This window comes from Lonchura striata, chromosome 6 (assembly GCF_046129695.1).
Source record: "Lonchura striata isolate bLonStr1 chromosome 6, bLonStr1.mat, whole genome shotgun sequence".
Lineage (NCBI taxonomy): Eukaryota > Metazoa > Chordata > Aves > Passeriformes > Estrildidae > Lonchura > Lonchura striata.
In genome coordinates, this window is record NC_134608.1 from 11,114,288 (window position 1) to 11,134,088 (window position 19,801).

General features: G+C 35.1%; 1 protein-coding gene across 4 annotated transcripts in view; it reads right to left on the reverse strand.

Annotated features, from left to right (window-relative positions):
• The window catches only part of PPP2R5C (protein phosphatase 2 regulatory subunit B'gamma), a 75,649-nt gene that overhangs the window by 12,883 nt on the left and 42,965 nt on the right, over positions 1-19,801 (reverse strand). For all 4 annotated transcript variants that reach the window (XM_021549671.3, XM_077783961.1, XM_021549672.3 and 1 more), the window contains 7 exons: positions 14,106-14,305; positions 8,886-8,996; positions 8,174-8,266; positions 7,945-8,075; positions 5,408-5,467; positions 3,336-3,444; positions 1,186-1,239 (listed from right to left, as the gene is read on the reverse strand). In XM_021549671.3, coding sequence (XP_021405346.1) covers positions 1,186-1,239; positions 3,336-3,444; positions 5,408-5,467; positions 7,945-8,075; positions 8,174-8,266; positions 8,886-8,996; positions 14,106-14,305 — 758 coding nt within the window. The remainder of the gene's footprint in view (positions 1-1,185; positions 1,240-3,335; positions 3,445-5,407; positions 5,468-7,944; positions 8,076-8,173; positions 8,267-8,885; positions 8,997-14,105; positions 14,306-19,801) is intronic.

Genomic DNA, 19,801 nt, shown 5'->3' on the forward strand with positions numbered 1-19,801 from the left:
TTACCAAGCAAACCATGAACACTCAAAACACCATTCTGTGATTCTATGATTGTTAAATACAAAAGCTGTAAGCAATATTTAATATCATCACTGACAAGACAACTCTGAGAAGTGCTTCTTCAATGTACATGTTATTTAATCCTGAAAGCAGACATTATGTCCTAATGAAGCCTTGGTTAATATACACAGATTTTTAAAAATGTCAAAAAGTCTCATGTGACAATTTTAAGGGGATTTAAAGCATTTAAATTTGAAAGGACCAGAATATTTTGAAGAGGAACTTAGTATTTTGCTGATGCGTGAGTTAAGTTTTTAAAGAAAGCTGTAATCACATACTAATTTGAGATCAAAAAAGGAAACAAACTTGGTTGCATAGTAGTTCTAGATTCTACTAAGAAATATGCAACATGCTATCTGATGTCTGGAAGAAAGCTAAGAAAACAAGATCACATACAGTACAAATGATAGAATGCCTGACATTTGCTATCTTATTAAATATTAAAAGCTACAGCTAGAAGAGAACTCTTGCTCAGGTGCATACTTCCATTTGTTTCAAGAAATCCAGTTTCCAATTGACAAAGAAAACGGTCATAATCTAATAATGTGCACTTTTGCTAGCAGCAATTTTTTAATTGATCTACTGATTAAACAGATTAGTTCTTACCTACTTGATATTGGGTGTAATGAAGCAAACCACTAAATACTACAGAGGACAGTTAAAATTATTCATCTTTGTAATTATGTGCAGCCAGACTGATTTTGTCAAAGGTTGGCAGACATGAACAGGATCTGATTTAAAAGCTTTGCACCAATAGGTAGCTGTGTGTTAGAAATCTGTGTTCCATCATAACATCCATCTCTAAACAGAGCACAGTTTGGCAAGTTAATTTCTGACTAAACTGCTTCTGGACCCACCATCTCCTATCTGCTCAGCCAGAATAAAATAAGCAGAAAAATATCTGTCTCTTTGTAAGACCGGTATTATTAATGTTGCTTTAAATAGTTTTGGATGTTCTGAACGACTGCTGGAACAAACTAAATTTGATAGATCAAAATAGTTAAATATTTGACTCAAATGTAAACAATTACAAATAAATACTTTGTTCCCCAAACCTCCTTAAACAGTCTACAGATGTAAGCTGTATTAGTAGCTGAAAATATGTAATAATCGCAAGATAAACTTACCGGTTCTGTAAGTGTGCTGTCCTTTTCTAAAAACTGAACTACACAGTATGCCAGCTACAGTAAAAGAAAAGGAGTTTTATTAATTCTCACTATGAAACTGAACACATTTTGAAGTCACTAGCATAAGTCAAGAATAATTTTGAATGCTTCAAATAAAACAGAAGTTTCTTCTGCAATTTAAAAAGTTTAAAATTTAAAAACCTCTTTGGCAGACAACTTAAACAAAAGGGTAAATAGGCTTTAGCAATTCTCTCAAAACTCTGCAAGTCTGTCCTCACCTTTTTCAGTGTTATAAATATAGATATGCATGACGGTGTTTTCTTTTTAGACCTAGTACTTTAGATTTCATCACACTTCATCTTTTAAAATACAAGACTTAAAAATCATGACCCTGTCCTCTAGAGTGTTTTCCACTCACTAACATTTTGGTGTCCCATGATGATTTAGTAAGTATTTTCTATTTCATAACCTAAAGTTAGATAAAAGTGCATTGAACAGCTGTAAATCTTGGGATTTTTGTATGTATCGGAACTAAGGATAACTATGCCTATCAATGTAAGCTGATGCAACCTGAGGCTTAATTACAGTATTTACCAAATGCAATGCTGAGAATGAGACTGTCCATCTGTGTCTACATGGTGAAGTATTACATCCCTTTCACTGCATAGACCAATAATCCCAAAGTAACTGTGGAGATCACTGCTCATCTCACAGACTGTTTAACCATCTTCCTAAAGTCTCTCCATTTACTGAAGTTCAGCTGATGACCCAATTCCTTTCCCTTTTTTGATGATTCTACCAGGAATGCCCCATGGTAATTTGAGGGATGTGCCAATATGACTACAGCTGCTGTCCTTCCCTATTCTAAAGTAAATTTGATTTAACACAAAAATTAACTTTCTCCATGTGTGTCCTTGGCAGCAAATCCTTTTATTTGCCACTGTTTCAATGTGAATTTTTATGCACGTACTCTGGGGTTTCACACTCTAAACTCACTTGAAGTACTTTTCCATTTAACTCAGTAAGACACGTAAGGGAAGCATCCCTTTGTCACTACCCTGTTTTCACTGATGCTGAACAGCAATGCAAATCAGCTGAAGGTTTTGGAGAATTAGTTTGTGATTTAAGGGGAACAGATAAAGAACAATATGTCTCAGGTCTGTAGAAAAGCTGATGATCACAGGTATCTGTTCTAGCTGAGATATGAAAGGTCTTGCTGTTCACACTCCAAAATGTTTTGTTCATGGCATTAGAAAATCAAAAATAAAATTTGAAATGGGAGCCATTCTGTTACTTCAACAGCAACTGATGAAGCCACTGAAGGCAAGATCCAAAGCAAATGCTTATAAGCATCTCTCATTGCTAGAGAATTGTAATTATAGAAAAGGTATTCTTAAAAATACATGTTGATTTTATTTGAATAAATGGTACTTAGAATTCTGGAGTATTCAAACTACATAGTAAATATGTAGTAAATTTTCAAATTAAAAACCCAAAAGTTGTGTAACAATCTCACACAGAAAATTTCAGCATATCAACACAATACTGTATTTTTTCCTCACACTGAATGATTACTCACTCCTCTAGAAATTCTGAATGGAAGTAAATTTAGCAAAGACAAAATAGAGATGGATTGAAAGCACAATACTACTCAGAAGACCCCTTTTTTCTGTGTACTTCTCAAAGGATCTATTGAATTAAATAATGATGTCCTCGTAAATGCCCAATTCCTTTCAAAACACCAACCAACTGAATTCAGCTGAATTGCTTCATGTTATTTAGAATAAAGTGTTTATAGATGACATTCATTAAAACCATACCTTTCTGCAAATTTTTATGTCTAAACATTACTGACAATGAAACAAAAAATCCTGTGTGGATAAATACTAAGAACTCTCACATTAACCAACTACGTTCAATGATAAACACTACAGTGCTTTTAAAAAGGGTATTATTGCACACAAACGTTTAATTTTTCTATCAACAAGTGAAGCATTATAGGCACATGTGTTAAGTAATTTCCCCCAGGCCAGTTAGCAAGGAAGTTTCAGATCTTAGAACTGAATTTCCACCAGACTTACTCAAGTCTCCCAAACTCTTCAAACAAGCTTACTTAAACACTAGTATGAAAAACACCAAGTAAAATTTACCTGTGGATGGTAGACACTGAGTGATTTCACTTTGTGCAATGGTAACAAAACCTTCAATAGGAATATTTTGTGCTCTTCTTTTAATGGTAAGGCAAATCCATTAATTATGCTGCCAGGGAAAGAAATTAAAAAATCAAGATCAGTAATGATATAGAAATTTGCACTAATGTATAGGATATACAAAAATTCTTGGGCTTGTTTTCTAATATTTGCAAATAAATAAAATAGTAATTTGTAAATATTAGAAAATCAATCTCTGTCAATACGTTAACCAAGTTTTTCAGAAGTCTCAAATTCTTCTTCCAAGCTGCACACAACTATACCTACAGTTCAGACTTCACCCTTCTCTATGAACTACTCACTGTTTCAAAGCTATGAATACACATCTCTCCCAGCTTCCTCATGGTATTAACAAGTAAAACAGTGACTGGATGTAGAAGAGGTAATCCAGGAGAGCAGACAAGTCAAAACATGACTTCTACTTAACTATTAGTATTTCTGCAAAGCCCTGGAGTAGAACCAAAGAGCATACCCAGCACAAGACATCCCAGTTACAGCTGAGTGCAGAGGTAGCTCAGTACTGGGTCACTGGGACCTTTACCTAAATCCACAGCACCAGAACAAGAAGCTCTGTGTCAACAACATGCTCAGTGGAAAACCTTAATGGACTGGATGAATAACCAGTACAGAACACTTCCAGCACAGAAGCCTCATTGAGCTACCAGAAATTTTGATTTGGAAGCCTAAGAGGGTAAAAAATCCCAAAACCAAACCGACAATGTCACTTTTAAATTTTCAATACTTAAAGCCAACCTAACAAAACCAAGAATGAAAAAGCTGGTGACTAAATAACAGTTTGGAAGATTTAGCTCCATATTCTAGTACTTAAACTTCATAGTTTTCATGGTGAGTTTTGATGAGTGTTACTTGAGTATAGTGTGCTGAAGTAATGATGGACATGTCTTTAATCACTGAACATTTACTTGAAAATTAAAGAACCATTCTGGGCAGGCACATAGACCTAGGAAATTTTAAAACAGCTTTCCAATTTCAACAGCCTTCTGGGCTGCAATAGAAACAGCACTGCCAGTAAGCTGAGGTGAGTCAGTGATCCTTCACCTCTGCTCAGCCCTGATGAGCCATCTGGTGTCTGTGTCCAGGACAAGAAGGATGCAGATGTACTGGAAGGAGTCCAGTAAAGTGCAATGAAGAGGCTGGAGCACCTGATATACACAGAGAGGCTGAAAAAGCTGTTTAGTTTGAAGCAAGAGAAGGCTCAGGGGGATCTCACCCATGTGTGCAAATACACAAAGGGATGGTGTGGAGAGTCACTCTTCTCAGCAATATACATTGAAAGGGCAAGAGACAAACTGAAAGATGGGATATTTAATTAAAGGACGAGGAAAAAACCCTTTTTATTGTGAATGTGGTCAAATGTGGGAACGCACTACCCAGAAAGATTGTGGAAGTCTTCATCATTGGAAATATACAAAGCTTGACTAGACACAACCCTGAGCAACCTGCTCCTGCTCATCTGTTACTTTCGTGTGCAAAGATATGGAAATACCATCAAGTAATCATCACTGAGCTTTTGCAGTGTATTAATGTATAAAAAATTGCCAAAAGCTTGTTCATGGATTACGGAAATCAGTTAATAAAAATTTCACTAGTTTTAATGAAACTATCAGCTTTAAATTGTAAAATTTTAGTGTCAAAGGCTTATAGATACATCATTGAAGACAAAGAAATTATGGGATTAGCAAAATGAGGTTTCTGAAGTTTCATAATCTGTGCTTCCTTTGCTTACCACTACATGTTCAATGAAGAATTTTTAATAAATTTCAACTCATTACATTTTACTGGTAGTTGCTTTACAACTAATGTTAATTACAAGGATCTTAAGCAGAAAATAAGACCTAAAAAACAGGATTACAAAAACTGTCACCTCCCAAAACACTGCCACAAGGTTCAAGTTTATTCTCTGTTTCTACAACCTTACACAAAACCCCCTTGATTTTTGAAGTCTACTCTTAAAACCAAATGAGTTTAATTAAACAAAACCTACAACTTACCTCCCCAGTATTTCCAGTAATTCTGCTATGCCATTGTGATGTTCTGTTTCATAAATAAACCTAAATAAATGAAACATTTTATTGGGTTACTGCTGAAGACAGATACAAATCTAATACTAAGATCCCCATCTACCATTACAGGTGGCCTTGACCCCAGATATTTCAATCCCTCAGTAAAAGGAGAGCAGAGAGACATAGTGGAAAAGAAACTTTGTGGAAACAAAAATCAGTAGCACACCCAGCTGCTTTCAAGCTTCACACCTGCTTGCTCTTTTCTCCCACATTTAACAAAGCATTTCCCACTCAAAGCTTTTCTCAATACACACATTGTATGCCATTTTAATAATGTAAAACTGAACACAGCAAATACCACTTTAAATATTAAAATAACACAAGAATATCTGGCATAATTAAACACCATGATTCAACCTTCTAAAGCAAATGCAAGCACAAGGGGTTCAAGCAGCTACTGCTTCTGGATGTAAAAAGCTTTTTGGCATTACAGATCTCTGTGCATACAAAAGGCTTGTAATAAACAAAGAAGTCACCTTTTCATTAATCTTCTTTAGAAGAGCACTGTAATTTACTAGGCAGTCACCTTTCAGCTTCCTTCACCCAAGTGTAAATTTATTGACAAAGTTCTATTAATTGCTTCAGGTAATTTGCAGAGTTATAAACATTTACACTTGGGAGAAAATAATTCCACTAATTTGAAAGCATTTTCTAAATTTGAAAATTTGTCATAGGCTGACATATTAAAAGCTACTTTTAATCCAGAATATTTGAAGCGACAGTTTTTAATTCTTAAAGGCCCTTTCCATATAATTTAGGATATAATTCCAAGAAAAATTAAACACACTCATACAAAGAGGTTTGGATTGACATACAGGTTTCATAATAAAAAAAAAAGTATTTTACTTCAGGGAAAAAATAGATTAAAGCACTATGGGAAAAGAATTAATGTGATTCTAGTCGGCGACTAAAAGATAAATGAAGGCCTCATATTTCTTAGGTAAGCACAGTTATAAACTGACAACTTGAAGGTAAAAGTATATGAAAATAAAATATTTTTAAAGTTGTACACTTACTTCAAGAGTTTATCATTTTACACAGCCCAATTCACTAATTCAAGACAAGCTGGAACAACTTCCCTCCTTGGGGAACAAGTGCACTAGTTTACATTTGGATGCAAAATTTTTAAACTTTGATCTCCTAAATATTATACAGCTAAGTGAGTTTTTCTCCAAGTTTGTGGTTGGCTTTTCTTTTTCTCCCACATCTTCGTAGCTGTGCAAATTATATAATCTCCCATATACGTGTCAGATTGAAAACTCTTATACAAACTATACAAAGTTGATCTAACAACCAGATTAATTTCTTAGTCTTTCAAAAACTTAGCACCAGAACTATCTGTATTTGAAGACTTTGCTTCCATTATCTGAAAGCAAAGTGCAAGAAACGGCAAATAAAAACTTTTCAGAAGAGCATATAATGTGCTATGATGCTGTTCTACCATCTGTTCAGATATTTGACCAAATCCTGTATTTTGGATTAAATTTAATAAAATCCATCGAGAATTTATTAATGTGTGTAGGGGGGAAAAAAAAAGTGCAGTTTAAGATCCACCTGTACTTTTTCCTTGGGATATATTGGCTCTTCATTTGTCCTGTGAAGTCAACTTCCAGTTGACTGCAATGTGCCACAGGCTTACTAATTATTTTAAAGTAGCTCCTCTGTATCCCTTCCAAAGGCTGAGTTGTTGCCACAGCAGGGAAGATCAGCTCTCTCTACAGCTGGTACTGCCAGGTGCCATTCATGATATGGCACTGAGGGCCTGGCAGCTTTTTGCTACTTCTTAAAGAGATAGCACCACACATTCATTTCGGGACGAAAATGGTGACAGAGAAGGAGCATGATGGAAGGAGTGTAAAACTGATATACAACTTTCTTATTTGTAGCAAAGCAAAGAATATCAAAATGAAAAAATTCAAACAGGCATCACAATCTTGCATTCACACTGGATGGAACAGCAGTAAAAACCCTTCCAAAGACCTTTGGTAATACAGTGGTTTGTATCAGTGATAATGCTACAGTTCATTCTATGGCAACAACAAAATACTTCACAATAGCTCAACTGCACATGTCAATTCTCAGGAAAGAAGAGGCAACGGACATGTTCCTTTAAGCAAATTACAGATCTCTCAGTCATTCAATTTCAGTCTATTTTCTACATTATAAAGAACTACACCTTATTAAGGCATTATTGTAATACAAACACTACTACCCCCCCACCCCAAAAAAGCCTCCCACAAAGATACCAAACCACCCACTAAATCATACATTAACTCAAATTTCAGCAGCCAGATATATGCCATAGGCAAGACTATCCTAATTTAAATCCCAGCGTGCTATTATTATTAGATGTAGCAATATTGAATATAAACATATTAAGAATTTTAAATATTACTAGCAGAGTCTTGGAGTGTTTTGATTGCATACCTGATCACATGTACCATAATACAAAGATGCTGACATACCTATAAAATATATTATTAATTTGTTTCCGGATGTAAGCTCTTAAGCCTAAGAATTTCCCATATATTCTGTGTAGAGTTGTTTTAAGAAAATCTCTTTCACGAGGATCTTCACTGTCAAAGAGCTCTAAAAGCTGAAAAGAGGGAGAAAAGATGCATTTTAACTTAATCTAATGCATTGTAAAAATAATTTAGACCTTGAAGTTAAAATAAAATCTTTTTTTTACCTTACCTGTAATACAAACTTCTGATCAATATATTTCTTAGCTATATTAGGTTGAAAATCTGGAGATTCTAAAAACCTTAAGAAAAATTCATAAACAAGCTGGAAAAAATAAACAACAAAAAATACAGTATTAGTCTTTTAAATAAGAACCACTTTATAAGCATCACATTACTAGAATTGCTGATTAGTTGCTCAGAACTGAAAAATGTTTTTAGTTATATTTATCTATATTACACACAGTAAAAGCTTTGCTCTTGCTCTCCTGACAAATTACAAGAACTTGAGGTTATTTAAACTGCAGAAATTCTGCTGAGCTCCATCTTTACACTTTACTCAAGTGACACAGTTATCTAATATTTATCATGCCCAGAAGTCCATGTTCTAAGAAGTCTCTGTTCTCCTCTGTTTGTCATGGTACCTCTGAAAGCTAAAGCTGTGCCAGAGCCAGATCAAAGCATTCACAGTGACAAATAGCTCATTTAAAATCTCAGCAGTCACATCTCTACCACAAGAAACAATGAGCCTCTAACCTGTAACAACTGATTAAAAAAAAAAAATATTTTCAGTTTTCATTCAAGAAATATATTTTTTAAATTACATAGAAAAGTAATTGTTTTGAGATAAACATGTAACCTGAATAATTTAGAATAGAATAGCTCAGTGAATTTCATGTCAAAATTCTGTTATAGACTGTGATGCCTCAGCCTCCATGAAATACCTGTAGATGAGGCCATGCAGCTTCTAAGGTTGGTTCATCTTCCTCTGGATCAAATTCCGCTCCCGTTGGATTGGAAGATGGTGGTAATGTTCGAAACATATTAACTGCAAACTGAAATTATACATGCCTTTAAAAACTCTGAAACAACCGAATGACTAAAAAAATTCATGACTAAAAAAAAGAATTCCAAGATGGTTTTGACTAAGAATTCTTTACATTAACATTTGCAAAAATACAAGCTATATAATGCAGTATTTTAAACAGTGAGGAACATTCATACTTCTTTAGTTTTAACTTGGTAACACTTTTCTATGAAGTAAGTGCCCTCTGAAGCAAAAAACTACTGTCAGGATGTGTTTTGTGAGGATACTGCTCTGATCTCTCTACACACAGACACGTATGTAAGCAAACCTATGTAAATGGTTTACAGAAACATATTTATAATATACACACTTTATAAGGCCTTGCAGCAATCTGCAAAAGTCTAAGTCAGAAGTAGAGATGCAAACTAAAGATAACTCACATCTGTTCTTTGCAAAATACTAGTTTAATTTCACATAGTGGCTACACACATATACGAACACTTCAAAACCAAATTCCACAACACCAACCTCCCCAGTGGCATTTTTCTTAAACCATATCCATATACCTGACATTACACATTACTGAGGGGGGAGAACTACATACTCTAGTCTTTTAAATATTTAAATTCTGAACCCCCTGAAAAACATTTAGCATCCTCATGGAAGTGGACCAGTCTTCAAATATGAATTACTTTTCAAGTTGTTGATACACATGCGTTTTAGGGCTTCCAAGGGCCTGTCTACATACAAGGGCCAAGGAGCATGTGTATGTGCTGTCCTGCCATCTCACATCTGACAGATGGCTGAGCAGACAGTGGGAGGCAGTATCAAACTGCATCAGTTAAATCCGCAAGGCTTACATTATATTCCCATGAGGGAAAAGTCATCCTGATGCTCTGTTTTTCTGCATAATATTCCTTCATTCAAGTAACTGAGACATAGGTCTGATACACACAAGGCTGTCTTATCAAAGTAATCACTACTGCAGAGAATTAAAACTAAAGCTGATATATGTTCCCCTTTTTAAAAGCATGGACATCAAGTGATTAACCACCTCTGACTTTCGTTTAAAACATATGGTGAGAATTTGCAAATAATTTTTTTGAAAACAAATCCAGGAAGACTAGACTTGAAATTTAAAACTTGCTAAGGTTGCTGAACAAATGGAAGAATAAGCTTATCTAAAAAATTCCTAAAGTCTCAGGCTCCTACTATAAAAAATGAACATCTGGGTCATGTTAGGTGTTAGCAACAAAGTTTTGTACTTTATATTTTTGAAAATAGATTTACAACCTAGAGAGTATTTTTTCCATGAGAAATGGAAACAGTGAAGTCTGATGTGATCTGTTTTACATTTTATATCCTTGACCAACAGAATACAAAACTGCTCAAACAGAGCTGCAGGATCTTGCATTGAAAGCACAAGCCTGAAACTTTCCTGTCTCCTGTCTCTCGTCTCCCCTACTGGGGTTTGGGAAATTTACAATTAATTACTATCAGTGAGTCCTTTACCCATCAAATGGCTGATCTTTTTTCTAACTTCTCATTTTTTGACCAAACAGACAAGATACAATCTGCAAAGCCTGATCTCCTCTAAGGCAAATTTCCCACAGAAATACAAATAAATACAGCATAACTGAAAAATATTCCCCTTCCCCAGCTCCTCTTCCCACCAACAAAATTCCACAAGCCCCCCAACACTTATGAAATTAGAGTCTTTATGAACACTGGCCTAGTGTGCCAAAATTCTGTCAGAGCTGCCAGCACTAACAACACTTGACTTCAAAGGATGTTAACAGGAGGATGTGAGATAAAAAAGGAAAAGAAAACAACCTACATTTTTATCAGTTCAGGGGCTTTTGCTGTAATGGTAGTCATGAACCCTGCTTTTCTTGTGGCCCACTTCATACAATATGAGAATATTTTCAAGCAAACAGGCATCAGAGATACTACACATTTTCTCCTCCCTTCTGCTGAGCAGCCTGAGTGAAGCTTGATGTGAACAGCTCTGAATGAAGAGGCACATCAACTGAAAATCTGTGTCTTCTGTATTCATATGAAGAAAGCCAACCTTATAGTTAACAGAGCAACAAGCAGCACACTTCTATTCACAGCAGTCCCTCTTAGTCTAGAGCAAAGATACAGAACACCACACCTACAATGCCCCTTTGAACACAAAACCAAAAAAAATAACAAAACCTGAAGCTCACATAGGTATAACTAAGTATTTAGTTTTAATAATGCATGAAAAGTTGCAATGAAAACAATGTTAGTTGCCGAATAAAATTAGATCTGCTCCTATATATAATATAAATACACAACAGAATATTCTCATAAAGCCCTGCTTTCTTTTAAAGCCAAGCTGAAAAAAAGCATATATTATTTTCTAAGTAAGAATCTGCAAAGGATGCTTTTCATCACAAAGGCCTGAATACATCATGTCCATTTACAAAATTTATTCAGATACTTGTCTACACATTTTATAGTTTTGAGAAGAGGCACTTAAATATATTACACCTAAGAAATGGAACTTGTATTAACAAGCAGTTAATAAAACATTTCCTTTTCATCACATCTTTGCTTAGAAATAAAAAATTAATTTGAAGGACATATCAGCTGGCTCTTTGAAGAAGAAAGGGAAAATAGTATTGAATCCACTCTTAAAGAAGAACATTAAATCCATTTTAGAAATTAATTTCTCATACCTTTAAAAAAAAGACTTAGGCTTAACACTAAATTATTAGCTAAGCCACTAGATGAATATATAGCTTAAAGAAAAAGACCTTACTACAATTTAGTCCAGGATACCTAAAGCAAAAAAAAAAAAAGTGTGGATAGACATGAGATGAAAATTTAGGCTATAAAGAATAAAGAAGAATGAGATAACGTAAATGTTTATTTTATCAGAGAGAAAGAATGTTTGAAGCTATGGAAAAGGAAACATTATTTCTAGTAAACAGATTACAGAAATTCATTGCCCTAAGTGATTGCCCTAAATAATAATTTAATAACACCAAACAGAACTTGGACACACACACATATATAGCAAGTACACATGTACATACACAAACAAGTAACCTCCAAGCTGTGAAGTCTGGCAGAATGGCATAGCAAAATTCCAGTTTTCCTGCCAACTCCACAAACTTTCCAAACTGAGAACCATTCTCAAATCTGAATATTTCTTGATCTTCATTACTTTATTGAAAATGCTATTCCTTACTAGTATAATTCAGTGGCACTAGCAGCACATAACTTACCAATGTTTCTTGGAAGAGTTTTAAAGTACATGAAGACATTACATTTATTTTCCTTAAAATCCCCACAATCAATTCAGATACATGTCTAGAATTCAGCAAATGTACATGACAATCTACACATACATGCCTGAAGGAAAGATTGGAACATTACTGGAGAAATAATACAGTAATCACTGACCAAAGGAAAAAAATAACTATCTCAATTTAACCTCAAAATACCAGTCCAGGCGCCTTCACTGACATGTCTCTCACAGTGCTGTGTAAAACCCATGCAAAGAAACTCCATACCCTTTAGACCCTTGCAGACAAAAAGCCTTTTAAAGTCACCAAAGCATTTTTGAACACTGCATGCTACCAGCAACACACTGGCAACCAAGATAGCAGCCAAATTCTGCTGCAAGATTTCAGTTAAACTGACCAAAGTGCAGACTTGGTTACCACTCGGTACATCTGAAAACAAAGGAAGTATACATTCTCCTTAGCCAAATGTACTCTGGCCATAACTGATGGAGGAAGGTAATGCAGGCATAGAAAGCACAAGTGATGAACTATGAGCAGTTAAGAACTCTTGCACAGAGTAAGTACCAATGTCTGACACTGGTATTCCAGAACTCATCATGAACTCCACTTTACCCAAAGAAAATCTCAGCAAGCTTATTCTCTTTCATATCCCTCCTTTCAACAGTGTCAAGTACTCCCAAACAAGCAATCAATTGGAAAAAAAAAACAAAAAACAAAAACAGAAATATAAATAAGTTATCAAAACCTGGGAAAAACCATTATCCCACAACTCATTAACCATCCTCAATGCTTTGGATACCTGTTTGACATCCAGAGTTATGTGTAATCCTCATATAATCAGAAGTTCTCATGAAAATAACTTCTGTCTCAGTAAACACGGCTGATTTAGATAAAAATCTTCATCATAAGCAACATCCTACATACTATAAATCCTTAGAATCTTTGAAGAAGCTTCAAAGTCTCTGATTTGCAGGAGAATCACTAAATCTGACTAAGTTCATGCTCATATTAAAGAAACACTGCTTTCTCAACCCACCGAAAATTCCACCTAAATTACAAAGCCTTGGAAAAAGCCATCCTGTTAACACACAGCCAAGAGCTTCTTGTAGGCTTATTAGACAGGAAGTTAAAAAAAACCCTTCTTCTCAGGGTTTTGCAGACAACAGCTACACACCTCGACCCAACTGCTACTGCAAGCCACTGCTGTCTGCTCACCACCATGGTGAGAGCTGAAAGACTCTACTGTAATTTTGTGGTCTCCTCCCCTGGAGAGGACTTGCACAGAACAGAAAAAATAACCTAAGTCTAGCTAGCCAGGATTTGGATAGTGAGAAGGGAGGAACAATGCAGGTCTGAATGGCTCACATAACTTGCTCCAGCAGAAACCTCATCTGCTATCCTGTGTACTTAATAAAGTCTGACTCTCAGTCTCATCTCTGAACACAGATTTAAGTCAGTTTCTGGTACTGAATGGGATTACAAGTGTCAAGCTTGCTGACATGATCACAATTCTAATCTTCCAATTTTTAAAAATCTGTTTTACAATTTTTACATGTCTTTAAAATTATATATATATGAATGCATGTATATAATGTCCCTCCCTATTTTTACAAATACAAGATTTTATTTTCACCAACTTAAATCATCACCTAATTCTGCTTAATATGTGTGTTTAGTTTCTGTCTTACAAAAAAAGAAAAATCAACACTAGCAATAAAATTTCAAAGCCCTATTATTCTTTTGCAGCTATGCAGACATAGCTGACCTTTTCTGAAGATTTCCTCAAAATTTCTCAAGATAAATTGATACAAGCAACACTGAATCATAAAACAGAAAGTTCTCATTGTTAAATCACTTACCATATGTACTACTTCAGGGTAAATAGGTTCCGTAATCACATTGCGATTGTGTGTGATATATTCTACCATTTCACTTAAAGCTGCTCGTTTTACTTCCTTCCACTTTAGGTCACTTAGTGGATCAGAAACAAAGTCAAAAAGTACACAACATTGTCGTAACTTCTGGATAAAAAGCTTTTCTTGATCCGCTGGAGGAACATCTGAAAAGTGAAAATAATTTTACAATGTTTAAATTATACTGTAGTGGATTCACTGCCCTCCCCATTTACACTTTGTGAAACACAGGTACAGAAGTGTTTAAGATTACAAGCAAGCTTTCTAAATCTTCACACAACTTTCAGGAATATCATGTTTCAGAGTATGAACCCCACTGAAATACTCTGTACGTATCAGAATGATTTCAAAAATTGCAAAAGTGATGCATAAATTGCCCTTGCCAGAAGCAGACACTGCATGGAAAAAATACACACTTGAAAAAATGCTTGCAAATGCTTTGTGTTTTGCTTAAGTAATCCCATGAGCCATTAAAATGACTGATATATGTGAGATTACAAATTATACATAGCAAAAACTTCCAGGATCAGGACTTAGGAAATACTAGATAACTGGCCACAGGTAAAGAAAGCAGTACCATGTTTTGACTGCAGCAAAAACTTGTGTCCAATTAAAATGGCCACATGATTACAGCATGAAGCTTAAGAAATGAAATGTGAACACACCACAGAGAGTTTGCCTAAGTTTATACCATAACACATTTTATGTTTCTGCAAAATTACTTTTTTATTGTTATATATGAACTACTAAGGCAGTAATAGCATGTTAAAAAACAGGACTTGAGTGACTTTGTAAATAGTTCTGCAATTTAATCCCATTTCTTCCAATTGATGAGTTTTTCTTTTTCCTTAGAGTATCATAAAATGCTAATAATTTTCTTACATAAGCAGCAACAGCTACCACCCAAGTATTTCAAGTGGTATTACTGAATACAAGCACATGTGTATGTACAATCTAATTAACTGAATGTGCAACAGATCTACAGTCTAGTTTGAAAACCAGTTGCTCTCCTTGTAAGTGCCTGAAAAGCTTCCTACGACAGCAAAGCTGGAATAGCTCCTCTCTCTCGAAAAGAAGCTGCCTTCCAAACCTGGAAGATTTATTTGGTTTAAAACAGCTGGCAATTTGTTAAAGTTACTTGCACCTAATTGCTCTGAAGAATAATTCCAGTAAGAAAACACTGTATAGTAACAGCCCTGAAGAACACACAGAATAAAAATGAAGCCTTCATGAAAGAAACCACAACCAGTGAGACTTTGGTGTCACCTGACACAGTGCAGAATTCTAGAAGCAGAAAGAAGGCACTAGGTAACTGGTGTCTCTATGCAGAGCAACAGCTTTCTGACAAATAAACCAAAATTCCTGTCCAGTGTTGTGAACAAAGCCACACAAATTTTGTATCTGAATACCCATGCTTTTGTTTATTTGAATTAGAAAGTAATGAATAATTTCTCCTGAGAAAATACCAAAAAAGTAATTAATTGAGAAGTCTGCATACTGAAAGCCAGCCAGATTTATGACCTGAATGTAAAATGTCTCAGACATACAAAGTGGTTATCTTTCCCCCATTAACTGTAAAATGGAAAGCGGCTCAACCTGAAGCATAACAACAGTTATACTTAGGGATACAGTGCTATGAATGCATACTCCACAAAATCCAAAGCCTAAATACAGACTGTAATTATACATGTAATGAACATACAATTACAGTGATTACAGTATACTACCCTTAAAGAGAGGAAGCATTAAAGATGTAATTACCACTAATAGTGAAAGTTAAAGACTGACAACTAAGAAGGTCAAGAAACACACTCAGCTAGGCAAGCCACCTCCCTTGCCATTTATTCTGAGGTGGCTTAACTATGCTAAGTACCTCAGTCATCCTCATTATTTGAGAGATCTTCTTTATACAGACTGAGAACCACATATTTCTAATGAACTGTGTTTTGTTTGTTTGGGTGAGATACAACTGCCTCCTTTAGGAGTATTCATCCACAGCTTTCAAGTGTCTGGACCTCACATCTCTTCTAGTACTTTGTCTGGAGTAGTTGCCTTGAAATCAGGATCATCCCTACTTTTAAGGTTTGAAAAGATGATTTCAGCATGATACCAAGCAGAAGGTGGTTAAGAAAATGAGTAGCCCATAATTTTTGTGCAGAGCATGTGTGTACACCTGCAGAATAGCTGTGGGACACCCAATAAGTCATTTATCCTCAGACATTTGTCAGGGACTATCTGGTTATGTTCTTTTGATTTCTATAACACCTTCCAATTCAATTAAGCAATAACCCCTCACTTCCATTTGCTTAATTAACTGGCATATTTGAAGAGAATGCCATCAGGGAAAAAAAGTCCCTACTTATGCAACTCTGGTGCTCCATTCCCTGATGACTGTAGGAAGGTCATAATTATTCAGAAGCTACTCCTTAAAATTACGTAGAGCTGATACATAGAACTATTCACTGAGCAAAGGATTTTTTTTTTTTTTTAAAACCCCAAATACCATCACTCCCAATCAAACCAAAACCTCATACATTCTTCTCCCCTTCCCCAACCGGTAGCAAGAGTTTACATAATTTTCACAGGACTTGCTTCTAAACAGTAGAATAATCTTTTTTATTCACTCCAAACATTTATCCCTGTCAGTACTCATACCTTAAATGAGTACTATTTTTGCTCTTCTACTGGAACAGGAGCACTGTTTGTTGTAATCCTAAAGAAGGTCGGTCTTGTATTTGGATTGAATATCCATCAGCTTTACAGAAATTTATTACATATTTTATGCATAATTTATCCTACTGTCCTTCTTGTGAGAGAGAAATATAAACTGGAAAAAGCATCAAAAGATGATACACATGAGAGCAAGGTGCATCTCTGGGAGGGAGGGATCAGCTTTTTGTCTTTTTGGGTTGTTCAGAGGTTTCTTCCTTCCAATCACAGGGCAACTGTTGGATCAAGTTATACAATCTACAGACATGCATGTTTTGCCCCTTCTGTTTTAACAGTATCAATACAGAAATAGCTATTCAGTATAAAATTTGCAACATCATCTTAGCCCATGGCCTTGCCAGACTTTTCTGTATACTGATGAGTACAAAATACTTTCCATTTTACAGCTCATACTAGCTGTGCTTTTATTATCAGATTAACTAGACCAATATCTCACTCTGAAAGGCACCGCTTCAAGTCTTCATTTCCCTTCAAAACAGCCAGGTAAAGATCAGAGGCACTTAACTACCACGTGCCTTAGCAGAACACAAATAATTGGCTGGAAAAGTTTAAATTCTAACACTGAACTCTGTATGGAAACAGATTCTTTGGAAGTTTCAGGCATGTCTTCAGTAATTCCTACTGTGAGAGTTCACTGCAAAGACTTTACACTGGTAGCAGTCCTCGACCTTGCATTTTTCTCTGCCAGGATGTGGCACTGGGTTGCACCCAGGAGCTACCACCCCACCTTCTCTTTTGTAATGTATAGCCCAGCTAAAGAACTAAAACATGTGAATATTCTAACAAATCAAGATGTCTTCATATTAAAACAAGATTTTCCTGGTTTTTAAGAAAATTAGCTAAAGTAAAAAAAAAAATAAAAAAAATCAGGAAACACTGAAGTTTCTGTTTTCAGTGCCTGAGCTTATGTTTAGTATTCTATGACAAACAAGTATTTTTGCTGTCCAGGATTGCAGAGATATTACTGCTTTCTCAATTATATTTCTTATGTTCCTTCAAATCTGAAAGTTGTATTTTCAGTTATGTATTGTAACTGTGACATCACTGGCCACTGATGACAGATCTATTTCCTACCATTTTCACTGAAGCCATTTTTCTGTGACAACAGTGTAATGTAATAGCTGCTGAAAGGAGGACAAAAGGCGAAGCAGGGTAAGTGTGTGACCCAGAGATGACACATGAAACAGCTGATTTCTAGTACAGATTGGAACCAAAATAAGATTGAATTTCAAGTTTTGGGTCATATTCTGATACAGAGAAGAGCTGATGCAATTCCTACCACAAAACACAATTTGTAGCCAGTAAAACACACTGTTACATCTTTTTAAAAGTAGAAAACAGGACATATGATTGAAAATTTGCAAAAAATACATTCAGAAGACAAAATTCACTTCAGTTGTGTGTAAATACTTTTTTACTCATATAAAAGCTTAGCAGAGGTACCAGATTTTGTTGGCTGACAGGTCTCTGTTTCATTCAAAGAGAAGTAGCTCCTTTTTCTTAGAGGATCACCCAAAAAAAGACAAACTAAACATCATATGAAAGTAACTGCTTCTATAATACACTGGTGTAGAGCAAAAGCCCAAGCATGTAGATGATGTCTGCTTGCAAGTAGACAAAACTCAAGAAAAGTGTCAGCAACCCTAATGAAGGACTAGAATTGTTAATGATTTGGAAAAACAACACTTAATTGCCAAGTAGAGTGCTACCCAGAGGAGAGCCTTAAACTTATTGGTCACATGGTCCCTTCTGCTAGTCAAAAGTATTACTGAATTTTAAATTTCATGTTCATTGGTAAAAAAAAACCAGCATTAAAGCTTTATTGAAGCTTTGTAAAATGCCCTGTAGAGCTGTACTTCAACAAGGGGACTCTAGTATCTTGCAACGTTCTCTTAAAACACTTCAGCTGACAATACCACGGCAGCATTTTTACAAATAATAGAGTTTAGTGCCTTGAGTAAGAGAAATGGAAATTGCCAGACACAAAGGCAGAGGAACTACACAGTACAGAAAGGAGAACATCTGCCAAAACATGGGTTTACCAGAACTAATACTTTTTCCAAAACTAGGGATCAAGTCCTTAAAAATGAGAAGAATTAGAAAAAAAAATAGAAAGAATATTACAAGAACTGAATCATCATTTGATAAAATTAAATTTAAAATATTTACCTTATTTTGAAATTGCATAACTACTATCCTAATTCAAAGCAAGAAACACTATTCTGGAATTATTTTTATTGCATTTCTATTATGTGACCAACTCTTTACAGTTTTCAGTGATTTTACTGAAATCACTATGACAATATAACACTAATTAAAGATGCCAGTTTCCCATTAACAGAATTCTCTCCTAACACATGATATTGGAAATAAGTGGGTGGCACATATAAGAAAACTTCCAATTCATGCATGGACAAATTTAATTAAAGCTATTTCTTCTAGTAGCATATAAAAATAAACTCAAGGAATACCAGAAATTCTAAAATAATACACAATACATTTCTTTACTATAACTAGCAACTAGCAGTAGGAGTTTGGCTGCAGGTAACTCAAAGCAGGCAAGATGTTGTATGGATACACTGGACTAACAAATACACAGAAAATACTGCTGTTTATATTGTTTTATTTATTGACCCTGCAGAAACATTTCTTTGCCAGAAGAAATACTTAAAACAAGAAAAATTACCACAGTTACCAAAAAGCCACAGGAACACTCATGGAAAAACAGAGTGCTAGTACTAAGCTCAAGAGAGCCCTACATACAAACATTTTAAGTGGCACAGAAGAGAAACAAATTTCTGTTTTTTATCTCACTATTGAGGATTAAGGGATGTACATGTCAGTGTTGTAAAGTGTCATAAGGAATACTGGCATAATATAAAAGAATTGAACTGTAAACTCAAGGTTCTTCT